At 54.6% G+C, this 19,610-nt stretch overlaps 1 protein-coding gene across 1 annotated transcript in view; it reads left to right on the top strand.

Moving 5' to 3' along the window:
• Positions 1-18,587, top strand: part of NFKBIE (NFKB inhibitor epsilon) — a 21,753-nt gene extending 3,166 nt beyond the window's left edge. The window contains exons 3-7 of the mRNA XM_075338960.1: positions 3,835-3,937; positions 5,657-5,861; positions 5,961-6,049; positions 6,123-6,371; positions 8,049-18,587. Coding sequence (XP_075195075.1) covers positions 3,835-3,937; positions 5,657-5,861; positions 5,961-6,049; positions 6,123-6,371; positions 8,049-8,114 — 712 coding nt within the window. The 3' untranslated portion in view covers positions 8,115-18,587. The remainder of the gene's footprint in view (positions 1-3,834; positions 3,938-5,656; positions 5,862-5,960; positions 6,050-6,122; positions 6,372-8,048) is intronic.
• Positions 18,588-19,610: the final 1,023 nt, after the last annotated feature.

The following is a 19,610-nucleotide window of genomic DNA, read 5'->3' as shown; positions in this document are numbered from 1 at the left end:
CCTGGATCGGTTGGATCACATTCCTGCGCTGTTGTATTAACCCCTCGTGCTCTGCAGTGTAGCGGCTGTCAGCAGGATGTGGGGACAGCTATTTTAGGCTGTGGAAATCCCCGTGATGGGCGCTGAGCAGTGCGCAGCTTCAGGGAGGTGTAGACGCAGCGTCCAGGAGCGCAGGAAACCCCCGGACACCAGGGGGCGCGGGAGGAGCCGGGGGAGGCTGAGCTCTGCACACTCCTCTGCAGCCCCTGTATGGAGGGAAGGAGCAAATAACCTGATATCAGCACTGGAGCGTTATAAGAGGGGCTGATATCAGTCACATATGTAATGTCTGGGGTTATATCAGCACTGGAGCGTTATAAGAGGGGCTGATATCAGTCACATATGTAATGTCTGGGGGTTATATCAGCACTGGAGCATTATAAGAGGGGCTGATATCAGTCACATGTAATGTCTGGGGTTATATCAGCACTGGAGCGTTATAAGAGGGGCTGATATCAGTCACATATGTAATGTCTGGGGGTTATATCAGCACTGGAGCATTATAAGAGGGGCTGATATCAGTCACATGTGTGATGTCTGGGGTTATATCAGCACTGGAGCGTTATAAGAGGGGCTGATATCAGTCACATATGTAATGTCTGGGGGTTATATCAGCACTGGAGCGTTATAAGAGGGGCTGATATCAGTCACATGTGTGATGTCTGGGGTTATATCAGCACTGGAGTGTTATAAGAGGGGCTGATATCAGTCACATATGTAATGTCTGGGGTTATATCAGCACTGGAGCATTATAAGAGGGGCTGATATCAGTCACATATGTAATGTCTGGAGGTTATATCAGCACTGGAGCGTTATAAGAGGGGCTGATATCATTCACATATGTAATGTCTGGGGTTATATCAGCACTGGAGCGTTATAAGAGGGGCTGATATCAGTCACATATGTAATGTCTGGGGGTTATATCAGCACTGGAGCATTATAAGAGGGGCTGATATCAGTCACATATGTAATGTCTGGGGTTATATCAGCACTGGAGCATTATAAGAGGGGCTGATATCAGTCACATATGTAATGTCTGTGGTTATATCAGCACTGGAGCATTATAAGAGGGGCTGATATCAGTCACATGTGTGATGTCTGGGGTTATATCAGCACTGGAGCGTTATAAGAGGGGCTGATATCTGTCACATATGTAATGTCTGGGGGTTATATCAGCACTGGAGCATTATAAGAGGGGCTGATATCAGTCACATATGTAATGTCTGGGGTTATATCAGCACTGGAGCGTTATAAGAGGGGCTGATATCAGTCACATATGTAATGTCTGGAGGTTATATCAGTACTGGAGTGTTATAAGAGGGGCTGATATCAGTCACATATGTAATGTCTGGGGTTATATCAGCACTGGAGCATTATAAGAGGAGCTGATATCAGTCACATATGTAATGTCTGGGGTTATATCAGCACTGGAGCGTTATAAGAGGGGCTGATATCATTCACATGTGTGATGTCTGGGGTTATATCAGCACTGGAGCGTTATACGAGGGGCTGATATCAGTCACATATGTAATGTCTGGGGTTATATCAGCACTGGAGCGTTATAAGAGGGGCTGATATCAGTCACATATGTAATGTCTGGGGTTATATCAGCACTGGAGTGTTATAAGAGGGGCTGATATCAGTCACATGTGTGATGTCTGGGGTTATATCAGCACTGGAGTGTTATAAGAGGGGCTGATATCAGTCACATATGTAATGTCTGGAGGTTATATCAGCACTGGAGCACTATAAGATGGGCTGATATCAGTCACATATGTAATGTCTGGGGTTATATCAGCACTGGAGCGATATAAGAGGGGCTGATATCAGTCACATATGTAATGTCTGGGGTTATATCAGCACTGGAGCGTTATAAGAGGGGCTGATATCAGTCACATATGTAATGTCTGGAGGTTATATCAGCACTGGAGCACTATAAGATGGGCTGATATCAGTCACATATGTAATGTCTGGAGGTTATATCAGCACTGGAGCATTATAAGAGGGGCTGATATCAGTCACATATGTAATTTGTGAAGCGTCCCCTCTGGCGGCTGTGTACACCTCTTCCCTCTGCTGTCAGTATAGCGGTATTATATATGACGTGCGGCGGTGCCGATGCGTCTGGGTGCAGGCCGGGTGGATAGACCCTACAAGGTGCCGCCCCTCCTCAGCTGTGCGGACAATGCTGCCTCCTAGTGGAGAGCGATGATAAGCGTCGGCCTCGGGGCCCTGCAGTCTCTGGTGGGGAGCGTGGCTGATGTGGGCACGTATTCCATACTGTGCGGGGGGCACTGGTGGAGTCCGGGCTCCCGCTGCTCATACACTGGGATGTGCACATTGTAGATTTAGGCTGAAAGCGGCAAAACCAGGAGGGAGAGACCAGATCAGGAGCAAAGAGCCACAACTTCCGCACGTGGTACCCCAGACCCCGGTAACTCTGACGCTCCTCAGCCCCTCGCCAGTGTCTGCGCAGTCGTCACCTGGGGGCTCCAGCGATTGGGTCATCTCGTGCAGAGTTCCCTTGCGGAATCACCGACCGCCAGGAAAGTGTCTGCGCCCATAGGTGTTCTGCTGGGGCAGTGTCAGGGCACGGCTGTGTACAGGGGAGAGGGAGGACACGAAGGCTGCGTCACGTTGGGGAGGGGACACGAAGGCTGCGTCACGTTGGGGAGGGGTCACGGAGGCTGCGTCACGTTGGGGAGGGGTCACGGAGGCTGTGTCACGTGGGGAGGGGGGGACGGAGGCTGCGTCACGTGGGGAAGGGGGGGACGGAGGCTTCGTCACGTGGGGAAGGGGGGACGGAGGCTTCGTCACGTGGGGAAGGGGGGGACGGAGGCTGCGTCACGTGGGGAGGGGGGGGGACGGAGGCTGCGTCACGTGGGGAAGGGGGGGACGGAGGCTGCGTCACGTGGGGAGAGGGGGACGGAGGCTGCGTCACGTGGGGAGGGAGGGGACGGAGGCTGCGTCACGTGGGGAGGGAGGGGACGGAGGCTGCGTCACGTGGGGAGGGGGGGGACGGAGGCTGCGTCACGTGGGGAGGGGGGGGACGGAGGCTGCGTCACGTGGGGAGGGGGGGGGACGGAGGCTGCGTCACGTGGGGAGGGGGGGGACGGAGGCTGCGTCACGTGGGGAGGGGGGGGACGGAGGCTGCGTCACGTGGGGAGGGGGGGGACGGAGGCTGCGTCACGTGGGGAGGGGGGGGACGGAGGCTGCGTCACGTGGGGAGGGGGGGGACGGAGGCTGCGTCACGTGGGGAGGGGGGGGGACGGAGGCTGCGTCACGTGGGGAGGGGGGGGACGGAGGCTGCGTCACGTGGTGAGGGGGGGGACGGAGGCTGCGTCACGTGGGGAGGGGGGGGACGGAGGCTGCGTCACGTGGGGAGGTGGGGGACGGAGGCTGCGTCACGTGGGGAGGGGGGGGACGGAGGCTGCGTCACGTGGGGTGGCCTCCCAATCACCGAGCTGAACCATTGCTCTGGGATGAGGGGGAGGATGAGTGCAGCCGGCGAGCTCCACACCTGCGGGATTGAATCCAGGACTGATGGAGCCTCCAGGAGACGACTGATGACAGGGGGCGAAAAATCGTCATCAGAGTAACGGGCGCATACGAGGGATCGGAGGGTTTCGTGGTGTCACTCGCGGCTCGTCACTTCTCTGTTCTTTGCAGTTGTGCTGTCTTCAGTCTGAATCTAGAATGTGCACATTAAAACAAGAACTACAAAAACCCTCTCATGAACAGGGGTCCGGCGCCCCCTCCTGGAGGATGTCGTGTATATCATTGTCTTTTCCGCAGCCTCCTGCACTTGTCCATCATCCATGCCATGCCCAAGATGGCCCTCTACTTCATCTCTCTGGCGCCCAAAGATGTCCTGAATATTCAGAATGACCTGTCCCAGGTGAGTGCCCGGCGGGACAGGAGAGGGGTCCGGGTGGTCCCTCTGCGGGGGGGTGGGCAAAGCCTCATGTATGGGGAAGGAGATGGAGTACCCAGGGCATCAAGGGTGGCAATGGGGGTCAGGGTGTGCATGCCCTCTCTGCTGGGGAGGGGACAGGGCCTCATGGATGGGGCACCGAGGGCATCAAGGGTGGCGATGAGGTCAGGGCCTCTTGGCTGGGGAGGGGACGAGGCGTGCAGAGTTTAGTAGCTGGGGAGGGGAGGAGGCGTGCAGAGTTTAGTAGCTGGGGAGGGGAGGAGGCGTGCAGAGTTTAGTAGCTGGGGAGGGGACGAGGCGTGCAGAGTTTAGTAGCTGGGGAGGGGACGAGGCGTGCAGAGTTTAGTAGCTGGGGAGGGGACGAGGCGTGCAGAGTTTAGTAGCTGGTGGAGGGGCGTACAACGTTTAGCTGTGGAGGGAGTGAGGCATAGAAACTTTAATAGCTAGGGGAGGTGGTGGGGCGTGCAGAGTTTAGTAGAAAACTGGATTTGGGGTTTGCTGTGTACTTGGATGACTTTGCCGGCAGTGAGAACCTCATGGTTTCCTCCCCCAACCTTTTTTCTTTGTTTCCTTCCTCCCCCCTCCTTTCTCCCTTTTTACCCCCTCCTTCCTTTCTCCCTTTTTCCCCTTCGTCTCCTCTCCTTCCTTCCTTCGCCTCCCCTCCCTCCTTCCTTCCTTCCTTCGTCTCCCCTCCTTCCTTCCTTCCTTCCTTCGTCTCCCCTCCTTCCTTCCTTCCTTCCTTCGTCTCCCCTCCTTCCTTCCTTCCTTCCTTCGTCTCCCCTCCTTCCTTCCTTCCTTCCTTCGTCTCCCCTCCTTCCTTCCTTCCTTCGTCTCCCCTCCTTCCTTCCTTCCTTCCTTCGTCTCCCCTCCTTCCTTCCTTCGTCTCCCCTCCTTCCTTCCTTCCTTCCTTCGTCTCCCCTCCTTCCTTCCTTCCTTCCTTCCTTCGTCTCCCCTCCTTCCTTCCTTCCTTCCTTCCTTCGTCTCCCCTCCTTCCTTCCTTCGTCTCCCCTCCTTCCTTCCTTCCTTCCTTCGTCTCCCCTCCTTCCTTCTTTCTTTCCTTCCTTCCTTCCTTCGTCTCCCCTCCTTCCTTCCTTCCTCGTCTCCCCTCCTTCCTTCTTTCTTTCCTTCCTTCCTTCCTTCCTTCGTCTCCCTTCCTTCGTCTCCCTTCCTTCCTTCCTTCCTTTGTCTCCCTTCCTTCCTTCCTTCCTTCCTTCCTTCCTTTGTCTCCCCTCCTTCCTTCCTTCCTTTGTCTCCCCTCCTTCCTTCCTTCCTTCCTTCCTTTGTCTCCCCTCCTTCCTTCCTTCCTTCCTTTGTCTCCCCTCCTTCCTTCCTTCCTTCCTTTGTCTCCCCTCCTTCCTTCCTTCCTTCCTTCCTTTGTCTCCCCTCCTTCCTTCCTTCCTTCCTTCCTTTGTCTCCCCTCCTTCCTTCCTTCCTTCCTTCCTTTGTCTCCCCTCCTTCCTTCCTTCCTTCCTTCCTTTGTCTCCCCTCCTTCCTTCCTTCCTTCCTTTGTCTCCCCTCCTTCCTTCCTTCCTTCCTTCCTTCCTTTGTCTCCCCTCCTTCCTTCCTTCCTTCCTTCCTTTGTCTCCCCTCCTTCCTTCCTTCCTTCCTTCCTTTGCCTTCCTTCCTTCCTTCCTTCCTTTGCCTTCCTTCCTTCCTTCGTCTCCCCTCCTTCCTTCCTTCCAGTCGGCGCTCCATCTTGCCGTCTACCTGGGGCAGGTGGGAGTTGTGGAGGCTTTGGTGGATAAGGACGTGAGCCTTGAGCTCCAGGATCGGAGGGGAGACACAGCGCTGCACCTGGCCTGTGCGGGGGAGAACCTGGCCTGTGCGGTGGTCCTTCTCCGCGGCTCAAGAAGGCGACAGAACCTGCTGCAGATTCAGAACTGGAAAGGTGAGGTCATTGCTGGGGACGGGTCTTCTTGAGTCCCCCTTGGATCAGTGGGGTCTTGTGAGTCCGGGGTGGTCCTCATGCTGCTCCTCCTGGCCGCAGGGCTGTCATGTTTGCACATCGCCACGATGAAGAGGAACCCCGCACTGATCTCACTTCTCATAGAGAGCGGAGCCGACATCAACAGTCAGGTATGTGGGGGTCCTGATGCCTCTGGTCGTGGCCCCCGGCTTCTGCTTCTCACGTTCTCCCCTTGTCCTCCAGGAGGGTAACAGTGGTAAGACGCCCCTGCACCTGGCCGTGCAGATGGTGGACCGCCCGCTGCTGCTGCATCTGCTCCAACATTCCCCCAAAGTGGACGCCCTCATGTATAATGGCTGCACGCCCCTGCACCTAGCGGTGGGCAGCGAGGACGCCGGACTGGCCCGGGTACTGTGCCAGGCGGGCGCTGACATCTTACAACGTAACCTGGAGGGAGACACCCCACAAGACCTGGCAGAGGGCAACAACCAGGTAAGAGGCTGGTGGAAAGGGGCGCGGCCCGGGGAAAGGGAGTGCAGCCTGGAGGAGAGGCCAGGGAGGGGCGCGGTCCAGAGGAGAGGGTAGGGGAGAAGCCCGGGGACGGGGAGAGGAAGGGAAAGGGGAGAGAGACTGGTACGGCCCGGAGGAGAGGCCAGGGACGTGGCCCAGAGGAGAGGTCAGGGAGGGGTGTGGCTCGGGGAAAGGGAGCGCAGCCTGGAGGGGACGGGAGAAGCCCGGGGGACAGGGACAGGCCGGGGGAGGGAAGAGAGACGAGTACGGCCCGGAGGAGGGGGCGGGGGGCTTGGCCCAGAGGACAGGAGAGGGGAGAAGCTCTGGGGACGGAGACAGCCCGGGGGAGGGGAGAGAGACGGGTACGGCCCAGAGGACGGGGTGGGGGGCGCCGCCCGAAGGAGAAAAGAGGGGAGGGGAGAAGCTTGGGGCACGGGGACAGCTCGGAGGAGAGGCTGGGGAAGAGGAGAGAGACGGTTCCGGCCCGGAGGAGAGGCCAGGGAGGTGGCAGCCGAGAAGTGAGGCCTGGGGAGGGGAGAAAACCAGGGACGAGGACAGCCCGGAGGAGAGGCCGGGGGAGGGGAGAGAGATGGGTATGGCCTTGAGGAGAAGCCAGGGAGGGGGGCAGCCTAGAGGAAAGGCTGGGGAGGGGAGAAGCCCGAGGGACAGAGACGGACTGGAGGAGAGGTTGGGGAGGGGCATGGCCCAGAGGAGCGGCTGGGGGGGGGGGGCCTGATCCAGAGAAGTGGCCAGGGAGGGCGGGCCGGAGGAGAAGCTGGGGGGCTTAAACCTGGAAGAGAGGCCATTACCAGCCGCCCTTTCCCTGACTCGGAGGTCACATCAGTCGCTGCCTCCTGTCAGCCGCTCTGCCACAGGGTGGAGCCTGAACCTTTTTGTAAAGGTGCGGGGGAGGGGACGGGCCAGTATCTCCCACATACGGACTGCGGTGGAGGGTGCAGGGCCATTATTGCCCACGTACGGGCTGCGGGAGAGGGGGCAGGGTCAGTATCTCCCACATACGGGCTGCGGCGGAGGGGACAGGGCCAGTATCTCCCATATACGGGCTGCGGCGGAGGGGACAGGGCCATTATCGCCCACATATGGACTGCGGGGCAGGGCCATTATCGGCCACGTACGGGCTGCGGGGGAGGGAACGGGCCAGTATCTCCCACATACGGGCTGCGGCGGAGGGGACAGGGCCATTATCGCCCACATATGGGCTGCGGGGGAGGGGGCAGGGCCAGTATCTCCCACATACGGGCTGCGGGGGAGGGGGCAGGGCCAGTGTCTCCCACATACGGGCTGCAGGGTAGGGGGCAGGGCCAGTATCTCCCACATACGGGCTGCGGGGGAGGGGGCAGGGCCAGTGTCTCCCACATACGGGCTGCAGGGTAGGGGGCAGGGCCAGTATCGCCCACATACGGGCTGCGGGGGAGGGGGCAGGGCCAGTATCGCCCACATATGGACTGAACTGTCCCCAGCATCACACAGCTGAGGGTTTGTTACAATGTATCCAGATGTAGACATCAGAATGTCGGCCTGTTACATTGTAACGCTCGGGCAGCAGCGCCGGCTGGAGGTGCCGGACTGTTCACACTGACACATTGTACCAAACCCCCAGCTCTGCGCCGCTCACAGTCTCCTCTCCTTCTCTTTCAGCTCTTCGCTCTTCTCCCCTTTGATGATCTGAAGATTTCAGGGAAGCCCGTGGTGACGTCGGCCTGACCCGTGCTTGAAGGTGGACCTGCCCCCATGGACCCCAGACACCTCCTCCCTCCCATGGACAATGACTGATAGTAACAAGGGCCAGACCCACAGACTGGGCGTGGCCTCACAGGAGGCGGTCCCGAGTCACAGTGCAGCGTGATGTCACTTCCTGCCCCTCTCCCACACATTGTAGATTCCACCTTCAGTCCAGCAGTGAATGGAGCGCGTTGGAGAGACCCCCATGCACGCGATTGTTCGCAGTGCCACTCCCCCATCCCATGCAGCCCCCCCCCAACCCTGTCCATCGCAGGAGCACACCAAAGCCCCGACACTGCAGGGCCATGCATTCCCGCCGCCCTTTGGAATAGTACTGGATGAAGGAAACCATCCCATTAACACTGATTGTCGCTGCGGCTTCATATACTGGTGACCGGTTCATCCACCGTATGCTGCACGGGTCTGACCACCGAGTGAATGATGGCAGTGGATGATCCTGACAGAGAACCGCTGCGGCCCCGGCCCCTCCGTCGCCGTCTTCTGCGGCCCCGGCCCCTCCGTCGCCGTCTTCTGCGGCCCCGGCCCCTCCGTCGCCGTCTTCTGCGGCCCCGGCCCCTCCGTCGCCGTCTTCTGCGGCCCCGGCCCCTCCGTCGCCGTCATCTTCTGCGGCCCCCGGCCCCTCCGTCGCCGTCATCTTCTGCGGCCCCCGGCCCCTCCGTCGCCGTCATCTTCTGCGGCCCCCGGCCCCTCCGTCGCCGTCATCTTCTGCGGCCCCCGGCCCCTCCGTCGCCGTCATCTTCTGCGGCCCCTCCCGTCGCCGTCTTCTGCGGCCCCTCCCGTCGCCGTCTTCTGCGGCCCCTCCCGTCGCCGTCTTCTGCGGCCCCTCCCGTCGCCGTCTTCTGCGGCCCCTCCCGTCGCCGGCTTCTGCGGCCCCTCCCGTCGCCGGCTTCTGCGGCCCCTCCCGTCGCCGGCTTCTGCGGCCCCGACCCCTCGCTTCACCATCTTCTGCGGCCCCGGCTCCTCCGTCACCGTCTGTCCTCTGCAGCGAGGACCCCAGCCTCAGGCACAGAAATACACAGATCACGTGTCACTGGAAATCGAGATACACGGATCCAAACTGCAAATTCCGCTCATCGTGCCGTTTTTCATGAATTATTTTCTACTTAAGTTATTTATAAAACTTAAGAATAACGATAAATCCCCCAATAAATGTAATATTTCCCTACAGCCTCAGTGCCACATTACACGCAAGACCGAACCCGGCCGATCTAATGTGTACAGAAACAATCCTGCATTACACTCCAGAGCTGCACTCACCGGAGCCCTCCGGAAGCCCGACGCCAGAGAACAGCTCTGCATAGGACGGGGCACAACCTGGCCATTATGGACACGGCGAGGAAGAGCCCACCCAAGGGTCCTCAAGGAGCCAGATGCCGGTCCTCCGCCCTGCAGTGGACAGCGCAGCACCCGTATATGCAGCGTGCCGCAGCTCACCACTTGGCAATCCACCGGGCCCGGCAGGCTTGGATGCGCTTCTACAAATGGCTGTGCAATGATAAGGCCCCGGGAGCAGACGGGCTACCAGTCGAAGTTTATAAACAGAAGAAACCCTATTACCTAAACTATTGAATATATTTGAAGAGGCAGAGAGGAAAGGAATTTTGCCTGAGTCAATGAGGGAAGCAATAATAGTAGTAATTCCTAAGGAAGGCAAAAATCCGAGGCTTCCGGACTCATATGGACCAATCTCGTTATTAACAGCGGACGTGAAGCTTCTCGCCAAGGTGGTGTCAAACCGGCTGACTGGAGTTATATCCACCTTTATCCATATGGACCAATCAGGGTTCATGGCCAATAGGTCGACAGCTGCTAATATCAGGAGATCTCGATCTACAGTTACCGCCTGACAACCCTGGCCGGAGGGTGACCGCCTCGCTAGACGCCCAGAAAGCCTTCGATAGTGTTGAGTGGGGGTATCTGTGGAAAGTGTTGCAACATATGGGTTTCGGCCCCCAGTTCATAAAGTGGGTGCAGCTGTTGTATACTCGCCCTACTGCTAAAGTTAGAGTTAATGGTGTGATCTCCTCAGCGTTTGAGTTGCACTGGGGAGCGAGGTAGGGCTGCCCGCTAGCACCACTCCTCTCTGCAGTTACAATAGAGCCCCTGGCTGCGGCCATTAGGAACTCCAAGGAGATCCATGGATTTAGATATGGAAACCTAGAGGAGGAAATAGCTCTTTATGCAGATGACCTACTATTATTTTTGGGAGACCCATCGGCATCACTGAATCATGCCATGCAGACAATAGAGAAATTCGGAGAAGTTTCGGGACTAACCATTAACTGGTCTAAATCGAGCCTTTTTAGAGTGGATGAGGAAGTATCTTGGACATAGGATGATACTGGGGCTAATAAATTGAAGAGTGTGGACGGGATTAAATACTTCGGTATCCAGATATCTCTGCCAGTAGAAAAGTACAGACACGTGAACTTATGGCCACTTCTTAAAAAATTGAGAGCCAAAGTAGATGCCTGGAACAAACTTCATCTGTCAGTTGTTGGAAGGGTTAATATATTAAAGTAGTAATGCTTAAGCTCTTATACATATTGCATAATGTTCCGGTCTGGATATCGAAGAAGAGATTTAAAGGGATAAATTCACTGTTCAGGGACCTGGTGCGGGGTAAAAAACAGCCTGGGGTGAGATTAGAGACCCTGCCGAGACCGAAGGATGTGGGGGGTCTGGCAATACCAACCTAGAATTATACTATCTGGCGGCACAATGTCAGCCCCTCAGAGGGTGGTCCAATCGGGAGAAAGATGGGGGCATCAAAGAGGTGCTGGAATACATCGTGGACAGAAGTCCATTGGTAATGGGACTAGAGGATAATGCGGTGGGGCTCCTGGGTGGGACATCTCCTACAATGGCACTGATAAGACCTGGGACAGGCTGAAGAGGGTGAGAGGGGTGAGCCGGTTAACCAAGTTCACACCTATATGGGACAACAATAACCTCACGGAAATTCAGAAAATGGGTAAAATCGAGGAGTGGAGACGCAAGGGCATAATATATATGCATGAAATAGATGGAAGGGCCCTGACGTCCTTCCCGCGGCTGCAGAGGGAGTTTCAGTGGCCGGCATCGGAGTGGCTTCACTACAGTCAAATGAAACATGCGATTGCAGCTCAAAAGATTAAAAAGAGTGTGGCCATACAGACCTGGTACTGGACTGTGTGTAATGGGGGGGAGGCACTAAAGGGATCATTGCTGGTACATATAGACATATATTACATACCTTTCTTCTGGACTACCCACTGACCACTAAATCTAAATGGGAAGAGGAAGTTGGGACGATAACGGAGGAGGTGTGGGAGAGTATCCTGGAGTATGTCCCTAACCCTTCTATGAGTGAACCGGCCAGACTATCTCACCTATACGTGATTCACCGGGGATATAGGTCTCCTTCACTGATGTGTAAAATGGGGCTGAAAAGTAACTCTAACTGTCCAAGATGTCAGGGAAGTGACGCTGGAACCTTTCACATGATGTGCTCTTGCCCAAGACTGTTCTCCTTTTGGACTATGGTTATCAAGAGGATAGGAAGAACATATGGATGTGTCCTTCCCGGGGAACCACTGATCTGCCTATTGGGATATGAGGAGCTTGGGGTGGAAAATACTATGGAAATTGCCATTGCCAGACTGCTATATGCGGCAAGGAAGATAATTGCTAGGTCTTGGACTAAAGAAGACCCCCATCTAGGGGAGAGTACATTAAAAAGGTGAAATGTATTATACAGCTGGAGCAGGGGGTGTATGAAAGAAGGGGGAACGGTAACATGTATGAGAAGCTGTGGCCTCCCCGGCTGCAGTATGGTTAGGCGGAGTGATGCACTAGTGTGCGATCTTGTGACTGTGAATCTATGGGGGACAGATAATAGGTTTTGCGTTCTTTATATTACAAGTAACTATTTTATAACTTAGAGTGTTCCGGTATTTCATTTCTTAAGGATGGAGGATTATTTATATGTATACCAAATGTGATGCAGTATCTTGGGAGTAGAAATGCTGCCTGGGAGGGGAGGGGAGGGCACGGGGCGAGAGAAGGGGTCATTCATATGACAAATCTGTAGGAATACTGGCTTGTGACACTGTTTTTATATATATATATATATATATATATATATATATATATATATATATATATATAAATATACTTCTTTAATAAAAATCAATCTGATGATCAATCTGGCTATGGCCCTACTCCAGGCTGGAGACCGGGAAGCCTACCAAAACCTCATGGCAGAGCGTCTGGCAGAGCTTGAGGCTGCAGAGCGAGATCGACAGGCAGAGCGTGAGGCTGCGGAGCGAGATCGTCAGGCAGATCGTGAGGCTGCGGAGCGAGATCGACATGCAGAGCGTGACCACCAGCTGCGGCTAGCTCAGCTCCAGCCCCCGTCATCCACCCAGGACAATCAAGAGACCAAGCCTCCCAAGGTCTTTTGAGGACTTTCCACTGCTGGAGAAGGATTGAGACTTGGACTCTTTTTTTTTTGATAGCCTTTGAACGGACTTGCCTAAAGCACCATCTGGACGAGGATCATGATCATTGGGACAAGTACGTGACCCCCGTTTAAGGGGTAAGGCCTTGGATATCCTTGGGGACTTGCCTACTGAGGCGGTTCAGGGCTATGACACCATCAAGCTGGCCCTGATGCAATAGTACAACCTTACTCCTGAGTCCTACCGCAAGAAGTTACGGAGCCTGCAGAAGGGACTCAAGGACACCTGGGCTGACCACCGGCGGGCCCTTGCCAGGGCTGCCGACCACTGAACCAAAGGCCTGCAGCTTACTACCGGACCAGAGATCCTGGCTTTGTTCATCACGGAGCAACTCTTGTGGAACTGCTCTGAAGATCTCCGCCAGTTCATCCAACACCAGAAGCCAAAGGGGTCCACTGCTACGGCCGCCCTGGCGGATGACTACACCGACAATCTGGCCCATGAGGCCAAGAGAGCGGCCGCCAGCAGCACCTGGAGAGGGGGTAAGATGACCCCTACCACTGTCTCCCCTGCCACTAGATTGCAGGGGATGTCCCCCTCGACTCCCCTCTCCAGGCCAGTGACAGAACTGAGACGGTGCAACCAGTGCAACCAAATTGGACAGTACAAGGCCATGTGCCATCAGGGCCCCAAGACACCATCCCTGTTCCAGAAGTCGCCCTCGGTGATGTGTATGGGGGAGGTGTCCCTGAACAACTTCCAACCCATCACTGTCGGACGATCTGTGACCATGGGACTGCGAGACACCGCCGCTGAGATGACCCTGGTACGGCCTGAGATGGTGTCCCCCCAGGACTTAGTACCCGGGAAAACCCTCGCTGTCTCCGGGATTGGAGGCATTGAACCAGCATTTCCCGTCGCCAAGGTTTATTTGGATTGGGGCGCAGGACGAGGGGTGATGGAGGTGGGAATAACTGATAATATTCCTGCCAAGGTGCTGCTTGGGACAGATTTGGGGTGGCTAGTGTCCCAGTATGTGGCCACTGAAATCCCAAGGGCTGATCTTTCAGCCAGTGCTGACCTACCCCCTGGTGATGTAGATGAAAGTGTCACTGTGCTGCCGGTGCCTGCTGTAAGGGAGGAGTGAGCTCTGAGTCTACTGCTTAGGGCGCGTTTCCATCTGCGATTAAATAATCACCGCGATGGAGGGATGGGACCTTAGGGGTTATGTTGACCCCGAATTGTATGATTTATGTAATGTATAAAATCTTTAATAAAAACATTTTGGTTAAAAAAATAAAATAATCACCGCAATACTCGCCCAGTAAAGTGGGGTGAGTGTCATGCGTATGGTCTGCGTTTTTTTTCTCACCTAGCTTCTGTATGGCATGTGAGTGCTGTGTAAGTCTGTAGATTTTTAACACCAAAGATCCGTGTGACATGCGTATGCCACCCGTATGACATGCATATGCCACCCGTATGACATGCGTATGCCACCCATATGACATGCGTATGCCATCCATAGTGCGATTTTTTATTTTTTTTTTTTATTTTTTTTTAAATTTTATTTTTTTTCTCTCGCTCCCGGTGGCTTGCATGGGGGTGCTAGAGCTGAGACTCGGTATAAAACGCTGCATGCTGCGATTGCACCGAGATCCCGATTCGTGTGGAGAAAAAACGGGATAGAGGAAACTGTCTCATTGATTAACACTGGTGCGAGGGCAACGCGATTTTTTTATCGGATCGCACTCACACAAGAAAATTGCAGAAGGAAAAGTGCCCTTACACTGACACCACGGACACACACAGCTGTGACAGGAGGGGAGGGGGTCAGAGAAAGGTGTGACAATGCCTCTACAGGTGATCAGCCAGTGAGCTGGGATCTGTTGCCCTCTGCAGGGATAAGCAGAGAGCAGGATACTGCGGAGGGAGAGCCAATGCGTGGTGAGGGGGGGGCTACCACAGTAAATGCGGGGTCTCCGGAGATTTCAGAGCAGGGTTCTGCTGCTGCTGCGGGGGGGGGGACAGGCAGGTGAGATTGAGGCTGGCCCAGAAGCAGAAGTGCTCCCAGGTAAGATCTCGGTGCAGGGTTCCCCCACAACCGGGGTGTCAGGAAGCCAGGTAGATCTGCCTGAATTGGTGACTTGGCCAGGAACGGAGGAGAAGCAGGCACGACCCACGGTAGCTGTGGCCGCTGTCACCCACAGTTGGGAGTGCTGGAACTCAAGGGGCCTCCCTCCCAACTTCTGACCAAGTGGCAGCCGAGTCAGTCGGGGAACAGGACACAGGTCCCAGGGTACTGACTGAAGATGCGGCAGTCTCTTCGATTCTGGCCACATCTAGTCAGGGGTTTCAGGCAGCGTTACAAGCTGGCGACAGTCTGAAAGCTCTTCAGGAACGGGTGGTACAGCCTCCCTCGGACCCAGAGCGAGTGGTCTGGGACCAAGAACGGCTGTACCGAGTCACGGTCCAGCAGGGTTCACCAGAGGCGTGGCCCAGGGACAGACAGTTGGTGGTACTCTATCCGTTCAGGATGGAGTTGTTGCATATTGCACATGAGATTCCGATGGCCGGATACCTAGGGATCGCTAAGACCAAGGCCAGGTTAACCCAGTATTTCTACTGGCCAAAGATTGGGGCGGATGTGGCTGCCTACTGCCGTTCGTGTGACACCTGTCAGAGAGTGGGGAAGGCGGGACCACACCCCAAAGCCCCACTGGTGTCTTTGCCCATCATCGATGAGCCTTTCAGGAGGGTGGCTGTGGATCTCATCGGCACGCTGGCCATCCTCAGCAGCTTCGGGAAATGCTTCATACTGATGGTAGTAGATTATGCCACCCGGTACCCTGAAGCGGTAGCCTTGTCGTCCATTTGGGCCGACAAGGTGGCCACCACATTTCTGGAGATTTTCCCCAGGAAATGCTCACTGACCGGGGGACCCAATTCATATTACAGCTGATGGAGTCAACATCTGGAGGCTAGCCAGTACCATCCACAGACTAATGGCCTGTGTGAGCGGTTCAATGGCACCTTAAAGCAGATGGTTAAGATGTTGGTCGACTCCCATGGGCGGGACTGGGATCAGTATCTCCCACACCTGCTAGCTGCCTATAGGGAAGTTCCACAGGCCTCAACGGGATTCTCACCTTTTGAGCCCCTGTACATGCGAGGTGTGCGGGGCCCCCTGGCTCTCCTGAAAGAGGCTTGGAAAGGGGACTTGGCCACCCCTGCAGTGTCGGTCATCAAATATGTTGTGCGCTTCTGGGACAAAATGCAGGCCTTGACGCAGCTGGTGCACGACAATATGGCTCAAGCCCAGGCCGATCAGAAGCGTTGGTTACGACCAGAATGCTTGTGAGAGGGCCTACCAAGTGGGTCAAAAGGTGTGGGTACTGGTCCCCGTACCACAGGCTAAGCTTCAGGCAGCTTTGAAAGCGCCATACCTCGTCTTCCAGCAGCTCAACCCTGTAATGTGCCTGGTCACTCTGGACCCTGCCTGCGGAAGGCCTTCCATGTGAACATGATGAAGGCACATCATGAGCGGGAGGCATGTGCGCTCCCCGTGTGCAACCTACCCGAAGAGGGAGAGGCGGAAACTCTCCTGGATATGCACGCCCAGGTTAGGGCAGGTGGATCCATCGAGGATGTGGAGGTTGGCCACCAGCTTTTGGAGGACCAACGGTCCCAGCTGTGGGCCACCCTACACCCCTTCCAGGAGTTGTTTACCAACCAGCCCGGAAGGACTGAGTTGGCTGTCCATCACGTGAACACTGGGGATCACCCCCCAATCCGACGTTCAGCATATCGGGTCTCCCTGGAGGTGCAGCAGCACATGCGCCAAGAGATTGACAAGATGCTGAAGCTGGGGGTGATCCAGGCATCAAACAGCGTTTGGGCCTCGCCTGTAGTCCTCGTCCCAAAGAAGGACCGAACCACTCGGTTCTGCATGGACTACAGGGGGCTCAATGCTGTCACGGTCGTCAATGCGTACCCAATGCCACACATCGATGACCTGCTCGATCCGTTGGCCGGGGCTCCGTACGTTGACCATCATGGATTTGAGCCGGGAATGTTGGCAGATCCCCCTGACTCGCGAGGCCAGGGAACGCTCTGCCTTTATTACCCCATTTGGACTGTATGAGTCCATGGTGATGCCCTTCGGAATGAAGAATGCCCCTGCCACTTTCTAGTGGATGGTCGACACTCTGCTCAAGGGACTTGAAGGGTACGCGGTTGCGTACCTGGATGACATCGCCATATTCAGTCCCACCTGGAAGGATCACCTAAAGCATCTAGCACAGGTACTCAGGCAGATCCACCAGGCAGGTTTGACCATCAAGCCGGGAAAGTGTCAGCTGGCCATGAGTGAGGTCCTCTACCTGGGTCACCGGGTAGGCGGGAGAGCTCTGAAGCCAGAGCCTGGGAAAGTGGAGGCCATCACATCCTGGCCCACCCCAAGGACTAAGAAGCAGGTGATGTCCTTCTTGAGGCCGCCGGGTACTATAGGAGGTTTGTTCCACACTATAGTAACCTGGCAAAGCCCCTGACGGACCTCACCAAGAAGAGGCTGCCCTCCGCAGTCAATTGGACAGTGGACTGCGAGACAGCCTTCTGGGCTCTTAAGACTGCCCTGTTCAGCTTCCCGGTGCTACAGGCAGCTGACTTCACGCGGCCGTTTGTAATACAAACTGACGCCAGTGACTTTGGCCTCGGTGCGGTGCTCAGCCGAAAGCACCCAGTTTTGTACCTGAGCAGGAAGCTGTTGCCGAGGAAGGTGGCCTACTCCACGATGGAAAAGGAATGCCTAGCCATAGTGTGGGCTCTGCAGCGTCTGCAACCCTACCTATACAGGCGCCGCTTCATAGTAGAGACGGACCACAATCCCCTCAGCTGGTTACACACTGTCTCTGGGACGAATGGGAGGTTGTTGCGATGGAGCCTTCACTCCAGCAATACAACTTCACCATTCGCCGCAAGAAGGTCCGTGACCACGGTAATGCCGACGGGCTGTCCCGACAAGGAGAGGTCGCGGACAGGTGCACAGGGGAACACAGAAATGTACTGCCCCCTAGCGCCCTCTAAAGGAGGTAGGTGTGAGGAAATAGGGATATATTCTGATCTATTAAGCCATATTCCTATAGCCGCCATCTTGTCAAGGTACGATCATATTTCCCTCCTAGGAGAAGCCCCCACCTTAAGGCCTAAGGAGGCTTCAATCAGTATGCTAATTAACTTGAGGAAATTGTCTTTTAGCCAGTGGTTGTGACACCAGGCAAACTCCTATGAAATGGAGATTAGGTGAGGTGGTAGGCCTGAGAACAGTCAGGCAAAGGAAGACCCCCCTCTGTGACGCTGCAGAGAAGTGACAAACTAATTAGAGAAGTCATTTACAACCTTGCCTGAGAGGTTCCGGGAATAAATGTTTAATATCTCATGAGCCGTGCTTTCTATAAACATGTCAAGTACAAATATCACATCCAGACATTCAGACGACTCTAGCACATATTTTATATAGGTGTGGGACTTCTGTAGGTATCCCAAACTTGTGAAGATAAAATCATAACTGAAAATATGAAAGCATTGTTGTCCGCCTACGATATTCCCAGGCAAAGTTGTGGCCAATAATAACTTCAGACATCTCATATCTCAACTCAGGGAGGTGGGAACTAAAGGAAATCCCATGGACAGGTGATGGGCAGAACAGGGGCAGACCTCGTACTGTATAAATATGTCCCATCTCTTCTGCCTATTGGTATTTGTCTGAAGGACATAATTTTATCACAGCCAGTGTATACCCTGAAACTGGGTGGCTCCATGCGGTCCCTTGTGGCGCCACCCTCACTGCGGTAACTGATCACGTGTCTGTAACTCTGTGTATTCCATGTATCTTGTACTTGCATTCTGATATATATATATATATTCTGTAAATTCCATCTTGTATATATTGTAGTATTTAGTCTGCCCTTAAGGCGATTAAATATATATAATTTAATCTTGGGCTGTTCTGTTATCTCAATCCTGAATTCCACGTCTGTGAGCTCGACGTAATAGTTATCATAATAGATTGGTGGCAGAAAATTTATGCCAAGGATCATTGTGGGGCGACCAGTGAGAGCAGGGGAAGATTAGATATATTCCACTCGCAGTAGTCGGGGGGAATATATACCTTACTCTCACCGGGAACCCTTCAATCATCGGCATTGTAGAATAGATCCTTGTTTCCACAATTGGCCTGACTATAAGAGGGGTGCTAGAGAGCGGTCACATGCTCGGCAGGTGGAAAGGGGGGTGTTCCTTCCTCTTCATCCCCCTTTCCCTGACACCTCCTGTATTATACTCCAGAGCTGCACTCACTATTCTGCTGGTGCAGTCACTGTGTACATACATTACTGATCCTGAGTTACCTCCTGTATTATACTCCAGAGCTGCACTCACTATTCTGCTGGTGCAGTCACTGTGTACATACATTACTGATCATCCTGAGTTACCTTCTGTATTATACTCCAGAGCTGCACTCACTATTCTGCTGGTGCAGTCACTGTGTACATACATCACATTACTGATCTTGAGTTACCTCCTGTATTATACTCCAGAGCTGCACTCACTATTCTGCTGGTGCAGTCACTGTGTATATACATTACTGATCCTGAGTTACCTCCTGTATTATACTCCAGAGCTGCACTCACTATTCTGCTTGTGCAGTCACTGTGTACATACATTACATTACTAATCCTGAGTTACCTCCTGTATTATACTCCAGAGCTGCACTCACTATTCTGCTGTTGCAGTCACTGTGTACATACATTACATTACTGATCCTGAGTTACCTCCTGTATTATACTCCAGAGCTGCACTCACTATTCTGCTGTTGCAGTCACTGTGTACATACATTACATTACTGATCCTGAGTTACCTCCTGTATTATACTCCACAGCTGCGCTCACTGTTCTGTTGGTGCAGTCACTGTGTATATACATTACATTACTGATCCTGAGTTACCTCCTGTATTATACTC

This window comes from Anomaloglossus baeobatrachus, chromosome 3 (assembly GCF_048569485.1).
Source record: "Anomaloglossus baeobatrachus isolate aAnoBae1 chromosome 3, aAnoBae1.hap1, whole genome shotgun sequence".
Lineage (NCBI taxonomy): Eukaryota > Metazoa > Chordata > Amphibia > Anura > Aromobatidae > Anomaloglossus > Anomaloglossus baeobatrachus.
The sequence above is the reverse complement of the archived record's forward strand: the minus strand, read 5'-3'. Positions and strand labels throughout refer to the sequence as shown.